General features: G+C 33.3%; 2 protein-coding genes across 4 annotated transcripts; one reads left to right on the plus strand and one right to left on the minus strand.

Annotated features, from left to right (window-relative positions):
- Positions 1–24,103, plus strand: LOC113520513 (uncharacterized). Of its 3 annotated transcripts, none has more exons than XM_052897249.1 (4): positions 1–50; positions 20,411–21,812; positions 21,903–22,037; positions 23,430–24,103. In XM_052897249.1, the coding sequence occupies exons 2-4, from the start codon at positions 20,477–20,479 to the stop codon at positions 23,546–23,548; spliced, it is 1,590 nt and encodes a 529-aa protein (XP_052753209.1). In that variant the 5' UTR covers positions 1–50; positions 20,411–20,476; the 3' UTR covers positions 23,549–24,103. The 3 variants fall into 3 exon arrangements, with proteins under 3 accessions (XP_052753209.1, XP_026761661.1, XP_031766168.1); XM_026905860.3 differs by lacking the exon at positions 1–50 and adding an exon at positions 10,012–10,257; XM_031910308.2 differs by lacking the exons at positions 1–50; positions 21,903–22,037 and adding an exon at positions 10,012–10,257.
- LOC113520589 (translocon-associated protein subunit gamma) lies at positions 24,097–26,696 on the minus strand. The gene is made up of 4 exons (XM_026905965.3): positions 26,436–26,696; positions 26,080–26,299; positions 24,980–25,111; positions 24,097–24,334 (listed from the first exon to the last, which is right to left on the minus strand). Exons 1-4 carry the CDS (start codon positions 26,566–26,568, stop codon positions 24,268–24,270), a joined length of 552 nt encoding a protein of 183 aa, XP_026761766.1. The 5' UTR covers positions 26,569–26,696; the 3' UTR covers positions 24,097–24,267.
- Between the last annotated feature and the right edge of the window lie 182 nt (positions 26,697–26,878).

Here is a 26,878-nt window from a genome sequence, read left to right on the forward strand (position 1 = left end):
CCACGATGATGAAGCTGTTTTCAAAGAAAGACTAAAGAACATGGGAAAAAGTAAGTCATATTTTAGATACTTATAACAATGGTGGAAGAGTTTTGTGTGACATGCACTACGCCCTGCTACGTACTTACTGTCACCGTTTTTTGAGGATAATGGAATGGTAATCCTGCCTGCGCTAGCACTGCTAGCAGTATACGTTGGCGGAGTATCAATGAGGCATGATAGGCGAGAATGAAAAGGCAGGTCATTTAGCCTATCGCGATGAATACACCTGGAATTCAGAGCGGTGGTTTCCAGGGGGGATCACGTGGAGGTCGACCTGACAGGATATATTGCTAGCAATGGGACTGTTAGTCAGCATTACTAACAACTCCTTCCCCCACCGTCACCGTTTATCCTCTTATGTGCCAAGGTACAGAAATGTTACCTATTTTTAAATATAAAATAACAAACAACGTAATGGTAATAAACATAAAGAGAACCATGGGTTACAAAATACACGGAATCCCTGATATCACTCAGTCTCCGTCTAATGATCTGTTGTTCAGTCTGTAAAATTTTAATTTTGCCAATGATTTTTAACACTCACACAAGTCGACTCCTTTGTTATGTCTTGTGAAGAAACGTAATATCTGTAATATTTTTATTATAGAGATTGCCCTAGCGATAAAACCGCCTTTTGTACCTTCGTGTGTATGTTTCAGTCTGTATTTGTGTTGCTGTGTTTCGCTTGAATTATTCACTTGTCATTGTATATTTTTATTTATGGTGCAATAAAGAGTTAAATAAATAAAAAATTATTGCGTACTCAAGAATATTTTCAAGGGAGATCTTGAATAAAGCGTATATATGTAATCTCAGGCATATCTTGGCGCATAGCTAAAAGCACCGCTGCCATCCTGGGGTGAGCACCAGACGTCTCTAAGGTGTAAATATTTAACTGAACTAGGCATTATTTTGTGGAAATCTATATCTCTAGTTCATCATCATATCAGTCATAACTGTCGATTGCTGAACATAGGAAAGGGAGTTTAATTTAAAATCTGTTTACAGGCTAAAGAACATTGAGACATTCTTAAATATGTTTTTTTTTTTTTTTTTTTAAATACATTGTATGCCAATTAGGATTATAGATGTCATGTATTTACTCGAGGTCGGAGCCACAAGGGCGCCCTTGGGCGCATACCGCAGGCCATTAGTAAGAGTCAACTCTTACTGATACGCTTTAATCGCTTCCCTCTCGCGGACTTGGAGTGCCTTCAGCACTCGCCCCTGCACACGCGCTCGGTGAAGCTGTAAAGGCCTTCTGCGGCCAACAGCAAAAAAAGATCGAAAAAAATATTTACCAACTCATCGACCACCAACTTAACATTTTTCAGTGTCGCGCAAGAAATTCGCACAGTTGTCACGTATGTTCTCACGGGGCGGATTGAGGAAATCTGGAAATGCACGAGCACCACCACGAGGTCCGCCAGATAGCTTACTACTGCAGGAAGAGCACAGTGACGATGACGATCGGCCCCAACATCGTGGCAACAAAATATAACTAACGCTCTTATGATTCTTAATTGGTCATGTCGAAATTAGACAGAGATAGTCTAACGAAGTTATTTATTCTATGCTATGTATATTACCAGCATTGTCCTAAAAGTAGGCATACAATTTATGCTGTTATTCATATGAAGGCTTGAATAATTTTTCAAGTGTGTTGAGTAATTATCGTTATTTCTGATTGCTTACGACGTTGTAAAATAATAAAACTGAACGACACGATTTTTATCGGAACACAGTGAAAAGTACAGATCTTCCTCTCCTCATTACTTACCAACTAACTATTAGATATTATCGAATAAAAAAAAAACATTATGGTGGTATTAATTGATAACAAGTTTAAAAAGCTTTAAATAGCCATTTCATTACATTTTGGGACGAATAAACTTACATAAGCACTACCAATTCAACATCATGTAGATAAGTAGAGTTTTACCATAAGAATAGTAAATATCCTATTCTTATAGTTCTACTTTAATAGCACTTGTCACCAGTGTTTTTGCAAGTTGGGTAGTTATCAAACGTAGCTTGTAATTACCCCTTTAGGCCAGATAAAGAGCCTTAAAAGCCAAAGAGCCTTATGATTAGAAAAATATCTGTCACAAGGTTTTGGATAAGACTGGGTTTGTATTTAAACATAGGTACGATTATTGAATAGGTACCTACAATTATGAATCTATCTACAACAATGGGATTCATAATGTAGCTTACAAAAAGTACCTGTTTTTAAAAAAAAAATCGAAACGGGAATCGGAAAGTAAAAGTAAGGCTGAAAAGATTTGTATAATACATTTCTATAGAATATTGATAAAGAATATGTAAATAACCGATGTAGTAATTGAGTTTGTTATATAGCTCGCTTGTTACGAATTAAAATTTAGCTACAATTAAAAATCTAATGGCTGTTCTTGTAGCTAAGAGATGACAATTTAGTAATATGCACCATTATCCCGCACGTAAAATTCCGTCGCACATAGACATTTTGTTCCTTATGTTGTATTGATAAAATGTTGTAATGAGCGTCACAGACATTATTTGATATCAACGAAACAACTATTTAGTTAACAGCAATCTGAAATATTTTAAAATCGTCCCATATTATCATCATCATCATCATCATTTCAGCCATTATCCGTCCACTGCTGGACATAGGTCTACCCTCATGGACTATCATAAATAATGGCCTTGAGCCATCTGCATCCACTGACTCCCTGCAAATGCATTTGAGGTCGTTACTCCATCTAGTGGGGAGTCGTCCAACACTGCTTTTGCCCGTACAGGGTCGCCACTCAAGAACCTTTCTTCCCCATCGGTTGTCGGTTCTTCGAGCTACGTTACTTCAGCTTGCTTATCCTTCGGGCTATTTAGGTAACTTTGGTTCTTTTGCGAATATTCTCGTTTCAGATCGAAAATCGTCCCTTAGGTACCTATTAAGTGTATAAAATGACACATCAAAATTTGTTACTATATCTGTTTTTGTTATGTTATGAATTACTTGCACTGGTCGAATTCCCATGGTTATTAATACGTTCAACATTCAACGATATTAATTATTATTTAAAACTATATAAATTCTTAAATATGATGATTGTGATCAAATTTTATATTATGAAAATGACATAATGTTTATATGTAATTAATTACATATACAGATACAACATATGTTGATATTAGATAGGTTGTCTAAACGAGTAATATAAAATTCAATATTAAACCCAACGACATAGATACATACACTATAGCTACAAATGATTTTAAATATTTAATCATTAAGTTATATTTATTGAATCTAATAGATGGATCTTCGGGCGTTTTTATTACTCTCTCTCTCACTCTCTACCGTGCGTGAGACTTCTATTTCTTTCTGCTTACTCCCTCCGTCTTTGATCAAAGGATTTATTTATATACCTACACGCAATGTAATTAAAGACTGAAATCGGGTTTACAGTTGAGGAAAGAAAAACATATTCTGGAGAATATCTAATTTATTTTTAAACTTTCGTGTTGTTTACACATATTTTAAATACACAATGGGAACTTAACAAACGTAATAAAGAAATAATAAAGAAGCAGGTATGTAGGTATTATTTACCTGTAAAAGCTTTTACATCGCGATTGTGTATTTAAAATATAATTTATATAAATAATCACCATGGAAATAAAATTATTAAACTATGAGAAATCTGTACCTTTGGTCATAGTTTAATTTATTTGGTTTGATTTGGTTATCATTAAGAACCTCAATATATAACTAATTTTTACATACAGTTTATTATAAAAATGTGCCTATATTATGTATAATATCTCTTTCCAGTAAACAGAACAATCATCTTTTAGTGAAATTATATGTTAAGTATATTATATAATATCATAATAGTATTAAACTACTTACTCTGATTTATTTGTTGATTATCAAACATTCGGATGTGATAACAATAAAAATTCATTTAGGTGCAATTTGTTTTACTGTTATTGTTGTTATCGTTATATGTTTATTTAAAATTCACAATACGTACTTATCCTTTAATTTTTACGGACATTATATTTTAACCGTGATGTAGTTGTGTTTGCATAGCTGTATTTCGGTTTGAAGGATGGGATATGGCAGTGAATTTACAAGGTACAAAGGAATAACATTTAAGTCCTCATCATCATCATGGACGAAACAGTATACTCTGTTATATTAATGGTACTGCTCATGTCTATAGGCGACAATTACCACTTCCCATTAGGTGGGCCGTCAGCTTATTTGCTATTCTAAATTGTATAAAAAAAGACAAATAGACTCTTTTGTTATTATAAATTTTATCGTCTAAATTCTAGCCATTCATAATTAATTCAAACTGTCTTCAGTCATTTGCATCCTCTATAAGTCCCTGCGATATATTTGATATCAAGACTCTATGTGGTGAGAAGTATAACCTTACCTTAGTGTATAACAGTTGCCTTTATAATGACACCTTATAGTTTAAGAACACCTTATAAATATTGTAAAAAAAAACTGTTTAATTATTTATTAAGGCAAACCAACATCATATATATTAACACACTCAAAAACAATACAATAATTAAAGAAACTACTATTGTCACAAAACAACACATACAAAACATAAGACGCGAGTATGTACGCAAGATAGAGAGCTCCAATTTTGTAGCCGTCAGACACTCTTAATCTCAGTTTTACTGCCCTTCATTTATTATATATCTCTATATGATCCCAGGCAATTTCATCCACTACAATTAATTATTGATACTTAGAACAATAACTATAATAAAACATATTAATAACTTAAAATTTAAAATAGATAAAATAGGTATTGTGTAAAATAGTATAAAGCAAAAGACGTGTATTGTAGACATGTCATAAATCAGATTTTATAATCCAATCATCTAATCGATGTCTAATCAAATGAAACTGATCACAAATAGAAAATGTAGTTTTCCAGCGTAAACCGACAGCATGCTTGAGTAAATGAGGTTACATATGAGAGTAATCGGGCGCGTCCACACTATCGCATCAAAGAAAATGCTCGTCAATGGACTCATCGGTGTGGAACGGGAAAGTAGCCACACTATTGTTGTAACTGATTTTTTTAATGTGACCAGAAATATTGTTTTTAATAAAAGTTACCCAGTTGTAAGTTATAATTACGGAATGCAATCCATACGTAAGGATGTGCGTTTATTTTATTTCTTTATTTATTTATTAAATTTTAAAAATCCTAAATAGAGTAAAGGGCGGACTTAACATAATATGTCGTTAAGTCGACCGTAGATAAGAATAACAGAAAATATAATTGACAGTGCAACGTGATGAACAAATAAATGGAAAACAAAAACAATATGAAAGTAAAACAGTAGTTTAAAAATAACATACATATATTAATGTATGTATGTTATTATACCTACAATACACGTATATAAATACATATATAATGCATAAAAACAAAAAACATTTATCCAGAGACCCGACTTTTACCAAATTCTAAATTCGCTCTTTATCAAAAAAAAAATATTTTATGACAATAATGATTCCAAAATATTTCTTTTTTTTTATTTTATTTTTTTATACCACTGAGGTGGCAAACAAGCATACGGACCACCTGATGGTAAGCGGTTACCGTAGCCTATGAACGCCTGCAATACCAGAGGTATTACGCGCGCGTTGCCGACCCTGAAGAAACTTCTTTACCCCCTTTTGAAGAACCCCATGCTGTAGTCTCTTGGGAAAACCTCGGCAGGGAGCTCATTCCATAACCTGAGTGTTCATGGGAGAAAGCATATCTGAAACCGCGTTGTACGCGACCATTTAGGCTGTAAGGTATGAGGGTGAACTCCCTGTCGATGGCGAGCCGTACGATGATAGAATGTGGCCATAGGCATCATATACGGGAACTACCAAATCATTTTAAATGCAATCTAAAACGATGATTCCAGGAGAAATGTTTTTATAATTAATGGAAATTTACCGCTGATTCAAGAAAACTGTCTTATTTTACATTTTTTTTACAAAAGTTTTTTTTTCTATTTATATATTTTTAGTATATTTTAGTATTGGTAATTTTGTTCATTCGTGATGAAAATGCCTAAATAGGGAAGTATTTGCAACTTGCTACTAGACAAAATGTCACTCACTGGTTGTTTAAAATTTGCTTGGGTTGTTACGCGAGGCCCTTGCAAGACCGAGGTCCCGGGCGATTGCCCTGTTCGCCACTCCCTAAGGCCTCTGTGTATAATCATAGGTAGGTATTACAATGTATTTTTGATTTAATTTCTTTTAATGCGCGTATTGTCTTATGACCAATAATTTTATTTTCATCTTCTTCAAATTTAATTTAATTATTTATTTTATTTATTTTCTTAAGGTTCATTTTAACAATTTCTAACTTATATTCCATTTGTACACTAACGACCCGGCCCGGCTTCGCACGAGTATATAAAATTTTTGAAAATATTCCTGTTTATAATATTAGGATAGACTAGTATAAAGAATATCTATCTATTTATTTATTATATCTACTTTTTATTTAAATATATGATATTTTATTTTGATATTAATATATTAAAATTGTGTATATTTATATCAGAAAGATATAGGTTGCAATCAAACATACAATTCGCCTGATGGTAATCGTAAGCGGTTACCTTCTCTGATATGATCGGCTACTACGAGACTTCGCGAGACAGAATCATCTATTAATATTTCATAATTTACTCGTATCTAATGACATAATCATGTCTTCGAGCTTATAATGTGAATTTGTGAATTGACTGACACTGACACTGATATCAAAATAAATAATCGCAAAAGTAAATTATTGAATATACCTAATTTATAACTAAAACAACAGATATTAGATTATCTAAATAGCAACAAATGAGGAACATCATGGGCGTCACAGTGTATTCCGTAATATAATGTTTATATCTATAGACAACGGTTACCAATTTTCATCAGATATGTTGTCACTTATAGTCTTTCATTTCATACATATAAATCCGTTTTAAATATGCAGATAGGGGAGCGCGGGGCTGGAAGTTCCCCGGGTAAATTGTTCCGATGGTAATAACTTTGTAAAGAAAAGAGATAGCAAGACATGTGAAATGCGTCGTTAAAACATCAGATGATTCGCCACGTCGGCGTTGACCACAGCCCAAATTTTAGTTACTCCAGCGACGGCGGTTGAGTGGCTGTATGCACGTTGCTGTCAAAACATCACGTAAGTAAATTTTTTTGGGTTTAAACTATTTGGTCTATCTCTGTTTATTATGAACCTATTTATGCATAACTTTCCTAAATTGTAGTGACATTAGTAAGGTATCTTAGTACTTAGGTATTGTTTTTATTGATTTTATTAGTTTGCCGGTAAGTCAGTGTTCATATATAAATGTAATTTGGGGTTATAAGGTCCCTTTTGGCGGGGCTGGTTGTTCCCCGGAACAATTTACCCCAATTGATTTTAAGTCGTATGTAAAATTCTTATGACGTTTATTTTTTGTTTTTTTTATTTTAAGGATGCGAAACTACAAGCGCAAGACAGAGAGAGGTAAAACCTCCGAGACATTATTGCGTCGAGCTGCAGATGCTGTCATCAAGGATGGAAAACCTGTTAAAACTGTAGCAAGAGAATTTGAAATTTGCCACATGACGTTACATCGATTTGTTGTAAAGTTGAAAGCTGGCAAGATTCCTACCATATGTTATAAACCCAGGCTAGTGTTTACCTCAGAACAGTAAAAACAGTTAGCAAACTATATTTTAAAATGACAATATTATTAAACAGCTAAAACTCAATTTATTTTGGTCTTCTGCCTGGAGAAGTGCGAAAACTCGCATATGAATGTGCAGTAAAATTTTCTTTAGAAAACATTCCCCCGTCATGGCACAAGAATCGAGAAACTGGCGCAGATTGGTTCACTGGATTTATAAAGAGGAACCCTCTTTTATCAATAAGAACCCCCGAAGCGACTAGTGTAGGACGTGCATCTGCATTTAACAGACATAATGTAAACGAATTTTTCTCGAAGCTTAGTGAAATTCTGCTGAAATATAAATTGACACCATCAAGAATCTGGAACCTGGACGAGACTGGAGTATCGACCGTTTTAAAACCAAAGAAGATAGTGGCTCAAAAAGGAACAAAGCAGGTCGGTACATTCTATAGTATCTGCTGAACGCGGTGCTTTGGTTACTGTGGAGCTAGCAGCCAGTGCTGCAGGAAATACGATACCATCCAATTTTTCCACGTTTAAAGTATAAAGATTTGTTTTTACGCGATGGCCCTCCTGAGTCAGTCGGAGCTGGAAATAGCTCAGGATGGATGACTACTACTGAATTCCTCATTTTTATGGACCATTTCATAAAGTTCACTAAACCCTCTCCAGAAGAACCGGTGTTATTATTATTAGACAATCACTCATCACACATTAATATTAGCGTAGTTGAAAAAGCTAAAGCCAATTCCATCATTATGTTGTCATTTCCCCCTCACTGCACTCACAGGCTACAACCTCTAGATGTTGGCATTAACGGGCCTTTTAAAACATACTGTGCCAAAGCCCAAGATAACTGGCTCCGAAACAATCCGGGCAAAACTATGTCAATTTATGAAATTCCTGGGATTGTTAAAACAGCATGGCCATTAGCAGCGACCCCTACAAATATTATGAACGCATTCAAAAAAACTGGAATATGTCCTTATAATCCCGATATTTTTACAGATCAAGATTTTGCTCCATCTTTTGTGACAGATCGGCCTTTGTCAAATAAAGAGCCTTCTCAGTCTTCTACCAACTCAACTTTGGCAGAATATGACCAACCAGGACCATCCAATATGAAAACTCTAGCTGCAAATCAATCTGAGGTAACTCAGAATGATTTGCAGCAACTTCTTTAATTCGATTAGTACTTACGCATATTCAACACTGACCACTAATCAAGATCTTCAATTAACGCCAGTTAGGAAAAATTGTGTGTTTAACCCTGAAATTGTAAAGCCTTTGCCTAAAAGCACCACCAAGATTAGCCGGATCATGATATAATTTTCGTAAACGTCGTTTACGAAAGATAAATATTATTTTTAACAGACACTTTTTAACTGTGAGTCAGACGAAGACATAAGTGATAAATAAGATTACTAATGAATAAAAATGGAGATTGCCAAAGTTAATTACAACTGATTAAAATAAGACTGATGATTAAAATTAGTGTTAATTAAAATTTATCTCAATAGAAAAGTTGTCTAGAGGTTACCACTTAATCTTTGTTGATTTTGAAAGTATATATAGTTATATGACAGATATACGATTTAAATAGGTATAACATAGTTTTTTTATGTACGATCGTAAAGATTTTGAATATAATAAACTTAAGATTAATATATTTATAGATAAGTTGTTTTAATTAAGAAAACCTTTATTATTCTACCGCAATATTGTTATAATCTAAGCGGAACAATTTGCCTCAAAGGTTTTTGGAACAACTTGCCCCATTTAAACAGGGGTTGAATGTTCCGCTCAAAATTTGTTAGAAATTTGCTTCTGTAAAAAGAATTGTTAAGATATTAGTAGAAAGAAAAAAAGAAGCGACTACAATATTACAAATAACGATAAACAGCCGTCCAACATTTACTGATGTTGAAAATGAAATCCTTTATTTTTATGATAAAATTTCATGTTATTAGAAAATCGGAACTTCCAGCCCCGCGCTCCCCTACCTATAATATAAATCAATCATCATTCATCATAGATCTAAAACTAACATTGCATTTGATAACTGCAATTGGATATCTGATTAAAATATCGAGACACCCAGTTGCAATTCAACAAATAACATGTTACAGCGTTCTATTGCCTCACGTCTCGTGACGTAACTGAGTAGCTTATCATCAAAACAAGTCCGCCAAGTCGCGAAATGAGTCGTAATCCGCAACTCTCGATCAAGCGTTGACCACAGCCCAAAGTTGTCTAGTCGAGATGCGTCTGAACACCACGCACGTGCACTCGTCACGCATCACGAACTCAAAACCCAGATATAGATAGTCGCTTAGTTTGTGTGCAGACCCCGTGCAACTCGCACGCACGGTGATACAGCATTTTCCCGCGGATTCGTGACTATGAAAAATTATATTGGTGACATACATGCACCGGGACTAGCGATTGTGCAAACGGTGGCAGATATATCAGAAGATTCTCTGGAGTAATTGATTCGTAAGTATGAATTATTTAAGGACAAGTCAGGGCTTTGACCAGAGCGCACCGGCTCCAGCTCCAGGCTAAATAAAAATGAGTCGAGTCTATCTGAACCGAACCTGTTGTTCACCTTGTTTGTTCAGATCGACGAACTTTTGTTAAGATGGTCTGCAGGTTTTTCTCGTTATAAAACGAATCGAAACGGTCTAGTTATAAAACGAATACTTTAAAAATCAATTTATATAATGATTAGTATATATATATATATATATATATATATATATATATATATATATATATATATATATATATATATAGCTCGATGCTTTGCATGCATTGTGTTGAATATCTCCTTTTAGTTTAAATTCTCAAAAATCCTTTCTTAGCGGATGTTTACGTTATAAAGTAAACCTATGTTTCAAATTTAAAATTTTTAGACTTAGTAATTTTGCCTGTACTTTAATAGTCAATCAGGACAAACGATTTTATGAGTATAGATTTATTATAGTACTATATACCTACTCGTATTATTAATGGTAATATATTACTCTAAGAGAAATTAAGATGGGGATATGGTTGTATAAATAACGACTTATATAATCGTTTAAGCATCTCTATTTCTTCTGTGTATCTACAAAATATCTATATAGTTGTAAGAGTGTAATAAAAATAACTTGAAGCAAAAACCAAATGGTTTTAAAGTACTAAGTGGTAATTTCGCTAAAATATATAATTTATAAATCTATAATTCAGTACTACCTCTGACAATATTATCGATAGAGTTTTTGTGAATCACCTGGAGACACCACTTTTCTGCCATGAAGCAGTAATATGTGAATTGTGTTTTGAATTGAAAGATAGGAGACAGTGACCAATGAAATATTTGTTATTAAAAGATGTAATCAATCATGTAATGATCAAGAGCGGTAATTCTTATGAAGCCGCCACAGTCACATTCTGTAGTATACCGATGGTGGCATTATCTCTATTGGCGGTTACTACTTTTCATTAAATATACCGTCAAATCAGTTAAGTTCCAGTAAAAAAAAAAATTAAACGTGAAGCACGATGCATTAAGAAAAAAATTCTATATATAAATGCACTGATAGCAAAAAACAAATTGATTTTTTGTATATTCATGTCGCAATATACGAGTATATAACATAACATGCATAATACTTATTTAACTAGCTTTTATCCACGTATTCGTTCGGATGCCAAGGATGTCGATTGGTCGGAATAAATACCTTTTTCTTTCTTCGTCTTATACATATAGGTAGTGAGTGTATATAAAATTTCATAATGATTGATTCAGGGATTAAGGCGCTAAGAAGTAACTAAAACACTAAGTCACTTACGCATTTATAATATTAATAAAGTTAAAAAATATAAAAAAAACTAAAATTAAACGTAAATTTACATTATGCAATTCCTTCATACTTGTATACAGGTGCCGCTTGTGAGGACTGTTCCTCTCATGTTTTCATATTTATTTCACATTGAATAATACATACGAGTATAAAAAAAACTCACTGCTAATTATAGCCACAGTACTCATACAAATGTAAAATAAGTGTAACTGTAAGTTTCTTATGGATTCTTCTCCGCACATAACAACATTCCGAATAAAAAAAAAAAAAAACAATTATAAAAAAAAAATACGATTTAAAAAAGCTTGTAAAAAAATCTATCTGAATAAAGATTATTTCTATTCTATTCCAATTTAATACCTCTTTCACATTATAGGAAAGTCCACTAATACACTATTGAACAAAAATATACTCGACTCATTGAAATACATATGTGTTTTTTATTATTGCATTACTAACTAGACTAATACAACTACTTCAACCGATTGCAGTTAAATTTTGTTATTGACTCCATACAATTTTTTTTTTTCAATTTATGTCTCTACACATTACGCAAAAAACAGTGAAGCGAATCGCAATAATTAAAGCGTTCAGTTGTAACAAAATACATCAATAAACAATGAATACTGCATTAGATTAAAATTATTATTTGAATTAAGAATGCTACAATGATTGTCTACAAGTAAATTTTATTTCTAAAACAGTTTTTTCTCCTGATATTAAAAACGGTAATTAATTGTCCTAAGATGGAAGTGAGTCACCATAGAAGTAAACATTATTCGTTACAAAAACAATTATTAAAATCGGTTTTAATTTACTTCACCTTTTGAAAATCCCATAAAAAACAAAATAAATAATTTGTGGTAATTTATATCGATTTTTTCTTACTTATTAAAATTGCACCTATTTTTATAGACTAGTGAAACATTCCACATTTCTATGTTGTTTTACATTCAACATCTTAACACAATATAAATAACTTTAGACTCTTAACACTATGCTAATATAATAAAATTATTATACTAGCATAATGAATTAGATATACATAGAGAGTGCATTAGATATACATAGCATATCCCATAAATAGATGATATCTATTCATGGAATATATTAAAGAAAAATAAAATAAGGTGTGTTAATAAAATTAATACCAAAACAATAACTTATAGAAAATTTTCTAATTTTCTATCGGTATGTTTGTTCTAGCATCACTCAAAAACTACTTCACCAAATTGGGTACAGTTTCCACAGTTATATTTCTGAAGGTCTATCTTCAAATCAAGTGTATGTTTTATCTTAATACGCCATTTTTAAATTGTCTATTTCATTAGTTTTCTTACTTCTAATATCCATGCACACGAAATAGCAGGCAAAAAGTTTATTCTAAATCATATTAAATTTTATTTTTGTGCTCTTGATAACGTTATTAATAGCCATATATAAATAAATTTAAAAATTGCTTTTCAAACACATAGAGACATTTCTATGTGCCTCTACTAAAGCTATTATAACTCTATAATCTAGTAAATATAATAAGTACCTAATAATTTAATAAAATAAAAATATCTTATATAAATATTATTCGATCAAAATTGACTAGCTGGGTATATATAAACCTATATAGTAGATACTAGTAGAGTCGCGAAGTCGCGGAACTGGATAACTCACGACCAGTTCCTTCGAGTCCCATAGTCCGTTCAATGCCCGCTAAATCTGACAATGAAACGTCAAATGGTGGTGCAGCCACATAATGGCTTCACTTCAATATATCAGTGTTTACGACATGACTTTACAACCCAACATGGCGCTCTCGAGTCGACTGGCCGCCCCGTAGAGTGTCTACTCCATAATAAAGAAAATAATACCTTCCCTATAGTAAATCATTATAATTTAGAGCATACTTACTTTACATGCAATGTGCTGCAAAATACAAAAGGAGCATATTATTATTACACCCACCATATAATAACGAGGTTTTAATCTTAATAGATAGGTAGCTGCCTACTTCAAAGCACCGGGTTATGTAACTTATATAGTTTGCTATGTAGTCTTGTTTGCATAAAATTATAATGCATTGGAGAAAATCCGTAATAGTATGGTTTTCTTGTTTTTACTTCATATTAAATTAACATAACATAAATAATAATGCACTTATGTCAACGCTTTTTAGGTATGTAACAGAATTTTAATGTAATAACTACCGGTTTATATACAATCTCAAGTAGGTAGTCGAGTACCAAATTGACGATCTTGGCCCTTCCAACTGGCTCCTGTAACAGACCTCTTTTGGGGGAGGTCTATGTACACTAGTAGTAGTAGAGGACAGTAGACGACTGACATGATGAAAAACCGATTTAACTTATGTGTATTTTAGTCGAGAAAGCTCAACTAGTTTCGGGACTATTCGGGACCCTTAGTCTTGAGCAGCTGTGGCGTAAGCACAAGCTTGACTGCTCTCGTCACAGCCACTCAGTCGGTAGTTATTACATTAAAATATAATGTGTACTTACGAAACTTTTAACAATAAAAATGTATGAGAATTCTTGTGATATTTGCTGTGTGTGCTTGAAAGTTGTTTTCTTTTTGAATTATTGATTATATATTGGCAAAACTTTAAACTTGTTGAAGGTTGCCTCTATTATATTATCCATACATACACGTAACTACATAACGGCATATAAAGTTTTTATTTACTTGTAGGGGAGAATGGGGTTGAGTAATAAGAGATATGGCAATTGAATGGTAGTTTTATTTTCTCACGCACCCTTTGGTACTTGTACTAAGTTATTAACCAGCGAAAAAGTGCCCCTAATATACCCAACTCATTAGTATCTCGCGTTGAGTCACAAGGAACACTTATCGAGATTTTGCTCCACGCTTGTAAAAAATTAAGATTAGTCAGCCTTTAAGTAAGCATAAGACATAAGTTCATTGTATTATGTTTATACTAATTATGTACCCAAATCTGTCTTCTTTTATGTGCCAGTTAAATTGTGATCTAAAGTCACATGAAATATTTGTATTATTAATTTTCAATAGGGTAGTTGGCGAGTAATACGAGTCTACATGGCTCTCAAAAATACTCAGAAGAAGAAACTCTATGTGCAATTTGTTTAAATACAGGCAAAAGTGGAGATATTATATGTGATATCCATCGTTGCAAAAATTGTGGAAACTGGGCGCATAAAGAATGTTCTAGCAGTTCCATGCTATCCAGTTTCTTACATTTATGCTTTATGTTCTTGTAATTATCCTTTAAATATTTATTTCCTTGCATTGTTTAACAATTATTTTTTTAAACACAAAACTAAGATGTTTTATATTATAAAGTGATTAAAAGTTACCGCCAATCGAGATTGATCTCATTTCCCGAAGTATGAAGCAGCAAATTACTTTCTTTGAAAAATCTCTTATTTTACCTAAATATTCAAATATACTTGATTTAAACTGTAATAATCTGATACTCAAGTAAACAAGTTAATAATTAATAGTTATAATAATTGTAACAAATGTGACTTTTATTGGCAATTTTTTATAGATGGTTCCAATTCTTCTATTCTCTCCTACAATAAGTAGGTGCCTACCAATAAGGATACATAGTTCTTTTTAATTAATAGAGATAATAAAATATATTTAATCATAAATAGCAATAGATGTATTTTAAATTATATTACAAATATCAGTTACCCTGAGTTAGGGTTAAATAATTCCTTGTCTCAATTTCATCTTTTTCTAAAAATCTTATCTCTCTTCTAAATTTCCCTCAAGTCCCCAAGTTCCCTCAGTCTGGTGCCCAATTTGTGAAATAAATAGACACATGTTATGTCCATTATGACATATTAGATAGACAAAATCAATAATAACGTGATTTAGTCGTTTGTATTTGCTGTATCGTGCAAAAACATAATTAATTTCAATGCACATGCCACTGACTTTATAAATGAGTTGAGAAAGGCATGAATTTAGACAATAATTGCACATCTAAAGCAGGTAATTTTTATTGTAAAATTAAATTGAAATATTACGTTATTATATGATGAGACTTATTCGTGATAATATTAATTAAATTGTTCTATGATAGTGAAAATAATAATAGACTAAATAGTGAGTATGTAGTTACAGTTTGTTAAAATACTTATTATGAAATTAAAACTCTGCATACAGCAATTTCAATTATAACAAAATTAGCAATAAGATAAACTCTACACGTACATATTTATTGCACAAGGAATTATCCAAATTTACTTTTATGTGGCGATACCAAAATACGTAGTAGGTACATGTAAAGAAACCACAGACGAATTGAGGGCCTCTTCCTTTTCTAAAATATCAATTGGCACGCAACAGTAAACCAGTTCATATTTTATTATTTTTATGATACAACTATGATGCTGGATATAATCCTGTTACTGACTCTTAAGTATTTAGTTTTTGATTTGGATATGGCTTAGATTATAGTTTATGGTTAACTATCAACAGAATACGAAGTTATTCACCGAACAATAAACCACATAAAGTTGTGTCGGTTAGTTATATAATTTACTTACGTGACTTTATATTATCATAAATAAATGCAGTAATTAATAAAACCACGGTAGATTACATTACCAAGATAATATATGTATATAAATATTCAATATTTTTAATATGTTCTAAAATTTGAACACATCTAAAAAATAAACTATGGTAGCAAATTGACGCAGATTGAAAGGCTGCTTCATGACACAAATAATCATGAAAATATAATAAAAATGTAGTTAAGTTTTAAAAATTATACTAATATATTAATATATCTAAAAGGACAGTAAAGAATTACATGATACTCTAGCACTAATTTATGCATATATTTCTACAGTTTAGAGGAATTTAATAGTAAATTAGCGGAAACGAAAACATAACAATTAATATAGAAAAAAAATTTGAGTTCATCACTTTTTCACTATCATTTATAGATACTTCAAATTATGTTGCTAGCCCATTTTCACTTCAGTTTGTAAGTCCTTTGGACTATATACATAAGTCGCTTGATTCTTCAGCGAATCTTCACGGCCCATTGAGGGATTTGAATTTTATTCATTTAAGAATGGTCTACAAGGTTACCAGTTTAAGCTTCTTAAATGTGCCGTAATATAAATAATAGTATTATTCCTTTTCAACCGACTTCAAATAAGATGTAAATTTAGAATTTTAATGTAAGCACTTCATCTATTTATAAACTGTTATAAACAAGGTGATTTCTTCTTAAAATTCGTTAAAAATCATGTTTTCTAAAATCAGTTTTGTTCCACATAAATTTTCTCGAGACTCGATTTTTTGTAATATATTACATTTTTAACTTTTTATACAGAACTAAGTTCTAAATTTTTTAACTCTAAACTACAAAGATAATGATTCGATGTCGATGTGCTATCTCTCCATAACATACATAGAACGAATTAGAACATGACACACATTGATGACATAAATATATTACAACATAGGCAATAAATATTGCAAATTTAAAAGAATAATAAACAATAAATATCTACTTTTATTTATTGACTTCCGATTGTCTCGATTTCGTAATTGACAAGTTTTTCTAGGCTGATACAGTTTACTGTGTGTGAGCACACGTAACTGTATTACAATAGTCTAAATAAAATTTATATTATATAATAAAATGACCGTTGTTCGTAATAATAAACAGAAAGCAGTTTTATCGTTATATTCTAATAATAATTAGAATAACAATTAATTGTTACCTTCCCACTAACAACTATAACACTTTTTTAACGAGTGGAATTTTTTTAAAATCGTCCCATCTGCCGTAGGGAGAAAAAAATGCAGAATGTTCAGACAAATCGACCTTCCGTCCTTCTTTTATACTAACTTGATTGACATAATACGTCCAATAAATTTTTCTTTTGTATCCAAAAGTATTTCCAGGTTTTTAACTATATTTGCATAAGCTATTACCACAGTTCTTTTGTATAACTACCAGGTGGGGTGATCATACGGTCTAACAATTCAACCTTACGGTAAACCACAGATTTTTATTATATACTGAGATGATAAACCAAGCCATTTGTTGTTTATAATATAGTGAAATATAAACTTTAGTAAACAATTTTCTGGTACAGTTTTATATGACATCTCTAAGTGACCTAACACTGCTTATAAAATTCTGTAGTAAAATAACAAAGCGTGTTGGCTTTGGATGATAACCAGCACATCTCACATAAGTTGTGTAAAGTTCTCAAGAAAAGTACAGAATACTGTGTTAATCATACAATTTTTCAGATGCAACGGGTAGAATATACCAACTTATTTTAAAAAAATAATTTTCATTCGTAAAACAGAGGGATGCGTGAAATATTAGCATCACATATAATATCTTGACAATGCAAGTGAAACAATACCACAGGAATGTGACGTGGCAGCAGCGAACAGCAGTCGAGTCTCAGCGCAATCAGTTCAACCGAGTTTCACTCCGAGTATTCGTGCTGTTACTTTTACGCGCGCGGCCGCGCACGAACAACGCTCTGTTTCCCTAACTCTTATTGTCTGCGACACCTATACTGTGATAGGTGAGCATAGCAAAATTTTGACTTTCCATTCTCTAGTGTACAGCATCTGGGTTATAAACTACTAGCTGTATCCCACGGCATCACCCGTTGCCATATCGGGATGTTGAATAGCCTATCTTCCCCAAAAAATGAGCTATCAAATGCAAAAATAATGTTTCAAAGCCAACTGGCAGTTTGAAGAATTTGCGCTCTTAAACAAACAAGAGAACAGATTCAATCTTCCGCTGTAATACATAAAAATCGCTCTCATACGTCAAAATTCTGTACTCGTAAAATAAACTTTTCTTTGACAAAAATATTAGAAGAACGTTCTCAATTGAATGTTACTACCTCGCCACAAGAAAATAGCTGAAGGAAGTTCAACGAAATTTTATAGTCCTGCGGGTCTAATGTAAACATGTTTTATCAGACCTAGGTAATAATGGATACAGCTTGAACTAACGAAGGACTTGCCGACGACCAAAAGTACCGAGGCGGGGGAAAAGAGATTAATAGTAATTGTTACTAGCAATGTTGCTGGCAACGGAACTCCATTGCCAGCAATATTCCATATTAAATCAACGTGGTTCACCCTGGAAATTATCGTGGTTAATTTTCATCGAATTCGTCACGATGGACTATCCGACTTATTTCCATCCATGAATCTATGAATGATAGGTTATCATTCTTCAGTGGCACCTAACCAGCGTATACCAATAGCGCAGGCGGGTTCATTCCATTATCATCCATTACACAAAAAAGTACCGAACTAATTCAGCAGGCTGCTACAGAAATACCTACGCAACTTATTAAGAAGCAGTATTTTATTTTTTCTTATATTTAATTTGCCTTTATAATTCATTAATTTAGACATGACATGTCATCGTCACAAAAAATTGTCACAAATCACATTAAAAATCAATTTACAAAATTAAAATTACATTACAAAGCGAATATTTACTAGATATAATATGTAAATAAATCTTATATCGAACCAACTTGAAACAACAACACATTCATCGGACTATATCGCAGCACGCGAAGATTTGGTAACGATCAGAGATAACATCATGTTGTACCGTTGCCGAGATCGTTTACTTGAGAGATTGTTGGCTCGCTCCAAGTATCCGTGGTCCACACCGTTACTTACACCAAATCTGCCTACACCTATTGTAGTACAGTACTACACACAGTTGTATAGGTACTGTATACTGTTTCGGATAATAAGTTTTAAGTCACGATCCGGTTTGTGAACCTGTCTGCATAATCTCCCTTCGGAATTAGGTACTTCCTTATAAGGAGGAAATGCATATTTATACAGCAGCGCCATGGCTTGGATATTCCTATCGCAATGATGAATCGCAACCAACGGTGCTTTATTTTATTAGGTATAAAGTAAGGTACCTAAACGTAACCTATAAGCCTTTATCACCGACATTTTGTAAACGAATGGTTGAAACCGTATACAATATCGAAATATTAAGGTATTTATGTAGTATAATGGCTAATATAAAAGATGAGATGAAAAAAATATATATCTAATTCATTGAAGAAAAAAATATTCCTGATACTTTACAACTCACTACCGCGACAAGCCTCATTCGCTTTTCACTTACAGTAGGTTCAGTAAAAAACAGTTTCTCTTCATATTCCATAATACAAAAGGCAAGGCTGTAAAACTATAGGGTACAGACAATGGAGGCACAACCCCATAACTTAACGCATGAGTGTACATACCATGAGCGTTATATATGATGTATTCACTGATGTCCAATTGACCATGTTGCTATTTGTTTGAAATATTTTTAGAGCGTTTATCGTCTCTATAGCTTTATTTGCTTTTTAAAAAGATAAAAATACCTATTCATATATCACCAATAACCAATAGGTACATTCCTTACTTACACACATATCATACGAAGAAACAATTATATATGTATCTACCAAAATATAGAAATGTCTATATTGCGTAAATTATAAAAAATTCTACTTGTTACGAGTATGTTGCAATCTCGATAATTGAAGTTATTTATGTAATTATCTACCAAGGTATACTTGGGAGGACACAGCTCTGTTCTAAGTAGGGGCTTCTTTTTATACATGCACAAAATAAATATAAAAATATTGAATAGTAGACAGCCCATGCAAGTCAAGATGTTCAACCGGTTTGTCCCTTTATACTTTTTGTCACAGCCCGCATTGCCATTCGAGAATAAAAATTACTGCATTACTGATGCTCACGTTTATTGTTTTCAGGGACAACGAGCCTAGCGCGGATGTGTCTGCAGAGAAGTTCAGGCAGCTGAGGGCCCCTGCGCCCTAATGGCTATAGTACGGGTACGCGCCCTGATGGTTACGGCGGCGCTAGCCGCGCTAGCCTCAGCTAATGCGGCACGTTTTGGTGACCGCCTCGCCCCGCGTGTACCCGCCGCTTATGCACCGCGCAATGCACCGTCGGCACAACATTATACTGACGCGGAATACGAAGAAACTTACGACCAAGAATACGATGAACAAAGTCTTTCTGTTGAAGAAGAAGAACTACAACCTGAGACAGAATTGCCTCTACGTCGCCCTGCGCGTACTGAAGCGCATCGGCTAGAAATGAGTACCGAATACTTCATGATCCCAGAGCGAACTTCTTCATCACTCCCTCCACCTACACCCTCAAAAGCTATTACACTATCACCACCACCAGAACAGTCGAACAATACCCTAGTGACAGCATTATCCCCACCTACGCTGGGTATATTACGATTGGAATCTTGGGCTGTGCCAATATTAGCTCTAGCTTGTGTGACTATGGCTACACTAGGTGGCTTCGAAGCTTTCGTTGTATGGGGAGCCAGCCGCAAAGCTCCAAGTCAACGCCACCTATTACTGGGCCAGACACTGTTGTTTGGGCTATTTTCATGTGCAGCTACAGCAGCTCTTTATACGATTACACCTACAATATTTACCTGTGGAGCCGTACGTTTCGGTACTGGAGTCGCATACGTCATTGTGTTCGCATCACTCCTCGTCAAATGTGTATTTTTATTAAGCTTAAACGGTGGAGTGTATTTACCAGCCGCGTACCAAGGACTTCTTTTATTTTTTGCAGTTATGATACAAGTAGCAATAGGTGCACAATGGCTCGGTGGCTCACCTCCCCGAGTAGCATCCAGTGGGATCCGATGTGACGCCCCGTTATCTGATCTCTTATTATCGTTGTCCTATGCAGCATTTCTAATAGCGGTAGTGTGCGGTGTAGCCCTCAGGTCACGGAGTATCCGAGATAACTATCGTGAAGCAACACATATAGCAGGAGCAGGTGGAGCGACAGCAGCCGTGTGGGTTTGCTGGGTCGCAGCAGCACTTGGAGCACCCGAGCGTCATAGAGACGCATGTGTGGCAGCTGGTTTACTAGCAACATGTGCAGTAGTTTTCGCATTAATGTTTGCGCCGAAAGGCCGTCGACTAGCGGCGTTGGGTCGCGAAGGCCGATGGGACGCGGACCGTGATGAAGGGCTCAGCTCGTTGGGTGCCGGTGGCTCCGGCTATTCCCCATCATTCTTCCACTTCAAGCCAGTGAAGTATGGTATGGTGTCTGCCGCAGCACCCGCGCCTGCTCCGCCGCCTGTATTAGACCGCAAGGATCCGCCCGCTCAGCCAGCCGGTTAGTTAAGTATCTAAAGTGCGCTAACAGTAAGAACTAGCGCTTGCGTGCACCACGATTTGATCGCTTTTTCCCGTGTTCTGTTCGCAGATCCATACGGAGCGATGTTCGCGGGTTCAACGCACCTACACTCACGCCCTCTGTGCTCTCCACCGCACTATCCTCTGCACCCTTTAATGCACTACCAGTACAATTATTCGCCATATCATTACCTATTTCCATCAGGTAATTATTGCACACCATTTCACGCTTTCAGCTCTTTGCAAAATAAACCTCCATCCACTATGCAATAAGATTTTACCCTTTTTGATACAAGCCTGTGATGGTTTTATTTATCACTTTTAATTTTTTTTTTTTATATTATTTATATAACAAATTCTATATATAATTAACGTTATAATAATATAATTATTTAAATATAATTAACATTATAAGGTTAAAATTTAGAAACTGTCTAATAATAAGATTACATTCTACCTAATAGTATAAACAAATTTTTATTTACTTATGTAACAAAAATACTGTATGTATCTTTTTGCTTTACATGCAAATATGTAAAATTTAATTTATTTAATTTCTACGTATTTTATGTTGATTTCTAAACAGTAGGTAGGTTTGTAGAAGTAAACTTTTATATAAATATTTATTAATTCTTTCATCCAATACTACATATATCAAATATATTTTATATATAGTATTGATATTTTCCCTGATGTGTATGATAACTAAATATTTTCACAATTTATTTACGCTTCATAATGGCCTCTATCTTAACCATAACTATTATCCTCCTACTGCCGAATACGGATCTCTTCTCATAAAAAAGAATATTTACTGTAACTACTCGTATTAAACGCTACTACCACATGACTAGGCGGCTTGATACATATAGATCTTTCTAGATTTTATTCTCACGCACATTAGTATGTTATGCTTTGTTGCCTATCTGATGAAATCCTGAAAATGATAAGGAATTGTGACACACTGTATTCTTATTTCAATCACCACACTATATATGTTCTATAAACTTACTTATATAATAAAATTGTAACTATATGATGTCTGTACGTTGGAGATGTTTAAGAAAAAATTATAAGACTAATAGATGCCAAAAAAATATTTTTTAGATTTTTTTTCTGTCAGTCAGACAAAATTACTAAGTTTCTGTAGGTTTGTTCTTAAATCACGCAAAAACTACAGCATCAAATTGTATTCCTAGACGGCTAATTTAAAATCTGATGTTTTTTTCTTGACGCACCACCTGGAAAGTCGACTATTTTCTTCTTCAATAATTTATTGTATACACTTTATTATATTCAATATTTTATTAGTTTTCCTACTTCTGGAATTAAAGCATACGAAGCAATGAGCAAAAATAAATAGCACTCATAAGTAAAAGATCGAGTAGTCAAAGGCATTAATTGCCTTGCATAATACTCAACATACATAGATTTCACCAACCATAATCAAGTGTAGTATTTACCACCTGCTCTCGAATTAATTTGGTTGACTACAGTCGTTCTCATCACCTGAAAATTACAAATTTAGATAATCTTGGTGACGACCAGATTTTAATTAACTGAACTTTATACTGACAGTATTTGTGTATGACTACAGGCGTGATGGTGCGACCGGAGGAGGGCAATGTGTACACGAGCGTCGAGCCCACCTTCAGCAGCAACCCAAACGTTTATTTCCAACGTACGGAACCGTTGCACGTCGGCATGATGTACTGAGCCTCTGACAAACCAGCGTTCCGACGCGAACAGTGGAATTTGGCAGCGCAGCATTGGCGCAAGCGATCTACAAACATCGCACACAAAACATGTGCGAAGTCTGCACACCGCCTCATACAAGGCCATACAGCCGTAACGACACGAAAAAGTTTTCTGCTGCCGCCTAAAGTGTTCTAAACTAAGCATGTAAATTACCAAGACCCTTTAAAAATTGTGTAATATTATAAGTGCGACAATTTTGCGAGACTCGTTTATCTTTCTAGTCACTTCCAATTTGTATACAATTACACATACTTTAATTTTTATTATAAAAACAAATCGATAGGCCAATACTTTATACAGCAGCAGTAAATATGAAAGTGACTGCAGTTACACAGAACAGACTTTATAAAATGATAATGTGAAGATAAAAGCTGTTTGTGATCTTACAATAAACATAACCCACCCTTATAATATCGATCAGCAGCTATCAGTATAATTACTCGGTAGATATAATTAAGGACCATTTATTTGTAAGTCTCACTTTAAATGTAAATAAAACTAAAGACTGTTTAACACTTGTTTTATTATTAATTAAATTATTCTTAAAAAAATATTCTAACAATGTTCAATTTATGAGCATATAAATACATAAGCTCAAGTTGTCTTGATAATCGTAAAGAACACTTGGGCTTTACTCAGCATCACATGCACACTCACTTTCACAAAATCCATTCTCTTCACTTGGTACCGGTAGAGAGCAGCGCCAGGAGTCCAGATGCAGCAGTGAGAGATACAATGTAGTTACTGTATATGGTTAGTTAAAGAAATTGTATAATATAATATGCAATATTTTTTTAATAAAATTATAAATCACAACTCACCTAAATTAAATAACAATTATATAGTTACACATTCATTTTATTCATTATTTTAAGCTATCTTGTTAATCCTACAACTTATTTAATAAATTTTAGTAGTTTTTAATTAACTATAAATCAGAAAACCACTATAGAATGTATTTAGAAGCACATTGAAATTTTTAGAGAGATAACTTTTAAAAATTTCATTGTGTTGTTGATTTTTATAATAATATTATGTAAAATGAATTTGAACTTCTCAATATTAAATTTTGCATATCATCCCCCTTCCCCCTTGCATATCGTCACCTTTGAATGCAAAGACATTCAGAAAATTTATTTCTCAAAAAAAAATGTAACTTTCAATTTACTAAATATTCTAAATGTGAAAGTGATCAATTGTCATAAAGTTTGATATACACAAATTATTTAGCATTGAGAAGAACATAGGCTATTTTATGTCACACAAAGTTGCAGACAACTATATAAATAAAATCAATGGATTTTATTATTCACAAATATTATTAATACTACTACCCATTGTTATCTTATAACTTAAAATAATCAAATCTGTATTTTTTCAAAAGGATACACAGTAGGTGTAAATGAGCGCAGCAGGTAGAAACTGCTTAGAATCACAATCGTTAAGAAGAGAGCATTGTTGTAGAAGATGGAGTAGGTAGTTGCCTCATAGTCAGCTACCTCATTCTTCTTCCATAAAATTCTGGAAAATTAACAATACAGAGTTAACAAGACTAATAGACAGATAATATACAGAAATAATAACAGATATAAGATATTCTTAAACAAATTTTTATATAGAAGTAAATAACATATTTTATTTATCTATACTAATATTATAAATTTATCTATATTAAGAGGATAAATTTGATATTTATTTGTAATGAGTTAACTAAAAAACTTCTTAACCAATTTTTAAAATACTATTATATTAATAAAACATGTAGAAAACTATATTATCAGCAAGTAACAGACTATACATTATTTAACAAAAAATTAGAGATCCCTATAAAAATTACAATAAAGTAACTCAAGTAGCTGGTAGTATTTTTTTTATTTTTTTTTTTATACAACTTAGAATGGCAAACAAGCTGACGGCCCACCTGGTGGAAAGCGGTAACCGTCGCCTATAGACATGAGCAGTACCATGGACATAACAGAGTATACTGTTTCGCCCATGATACCCCCCATGCGTTGCCATTCCTAAGGACCCAGATGTTATTCCTCCGTACCCAGTAAATTCATGCCATATCCCACCCTTCAAACCGAAACACAGCTATGCAAACACAACTGCTTCACGGTTGAAACACGAATGGGACAGAGGTACCCAAGCAATCGACTTTTGTACAAAGTCTCCCTCTGGTAAACTACCAGTGTCACAACTAGTGAATTATTTTTGATATAAAACTTGACATATTTGTCATAAAAATAATGACAGATTGCCAATAAAGGAAGGTAGATAAAATAATATTTATTTCAGACTTTTACATCCATAATAAAATAGAATAATTCACTGCTTGATGATAAACAGTGATAGATCTGAACCTATCTTAAGGAAATAGGCAAGTTAGTCTTACCTAGGTGGTTAATATAAAACTCTACCATCAATAACTAAATGGGGAGCAGTTTAGTATTCTGATATTTTTTTTAATATATGAAATAGTAAAATACCTTTCATCCTTCTCCTTCCGGCTCATTTTCTTATCATCAGCGAGTTTCCTAGACATCTCACGGGCCACAGCATCTTCTCGGCGCACTGCCACTCTGTGCTTTAACTGGAATTTAGTGTTACGGTATGCTAAAGCTAGAAGCCAAGTACTTGCTCCTGTTACTAACGCGAACCATACCAGAGACGTGGTCACTTCTAGAGCGTGCACCCTCCAAAACAACCCTGCAACATAAGAACGTAATTTATATTGTTAATCTACCATTTTCTATATATTTATGAAATAAACTTTAAATTTTATAAAATAGCTATAATATTATTATTATTATGGAGTTATACAATTATTATAAAATAAACTCACATATTGGAATTGCAGAAACGATGAAAGCATTCCCATAGAACAATGCAGAAGATTTTGTAGAAACATTTCGACTGAAATCCTGTAACAACAACTCCTCTTCCTTTGTAAATGCTTTATTACCTTTTCCAGACATTGTTTTAATTCAAATTACGCTTTATAATTTAGACAACAGTATAAGAAAAATCGGTAAGGAATTCAATGGAACCAATACCAGGCGAAATTAACAATCAAAAAATTATGCGCTGGCAGAAGTAAAAGCGAAACGTCAAGTGACATGTAACCAACGTGTCAAATATATTGCTAACATAAAAAAATAATTTATTATGAGGTTGAAATTAATGTAATGTATTATGAAATATTATATTAATATCAATAAAAAAATCTATTAAACATTAATTTTAGGAGCAATAAAATAAATCTGCTTTGCTATTTACACAAGCCGT

This window comes from Galleria mellonella, unplaced genomic scaffold (genome assembly GCF_026898425.1).
Source record: "Galleria mellonella isolate WM207_F2 unplaced genomic scaffold, CSIRO_AGI_GalMel_v1 utg36, whole genome shotgun sequence".
NCBI lineage: Eukaryota > Metazoa > Arthropoda > Insecta > Lepidoptera > Pyralidae > Galleria > Galleria mellonella.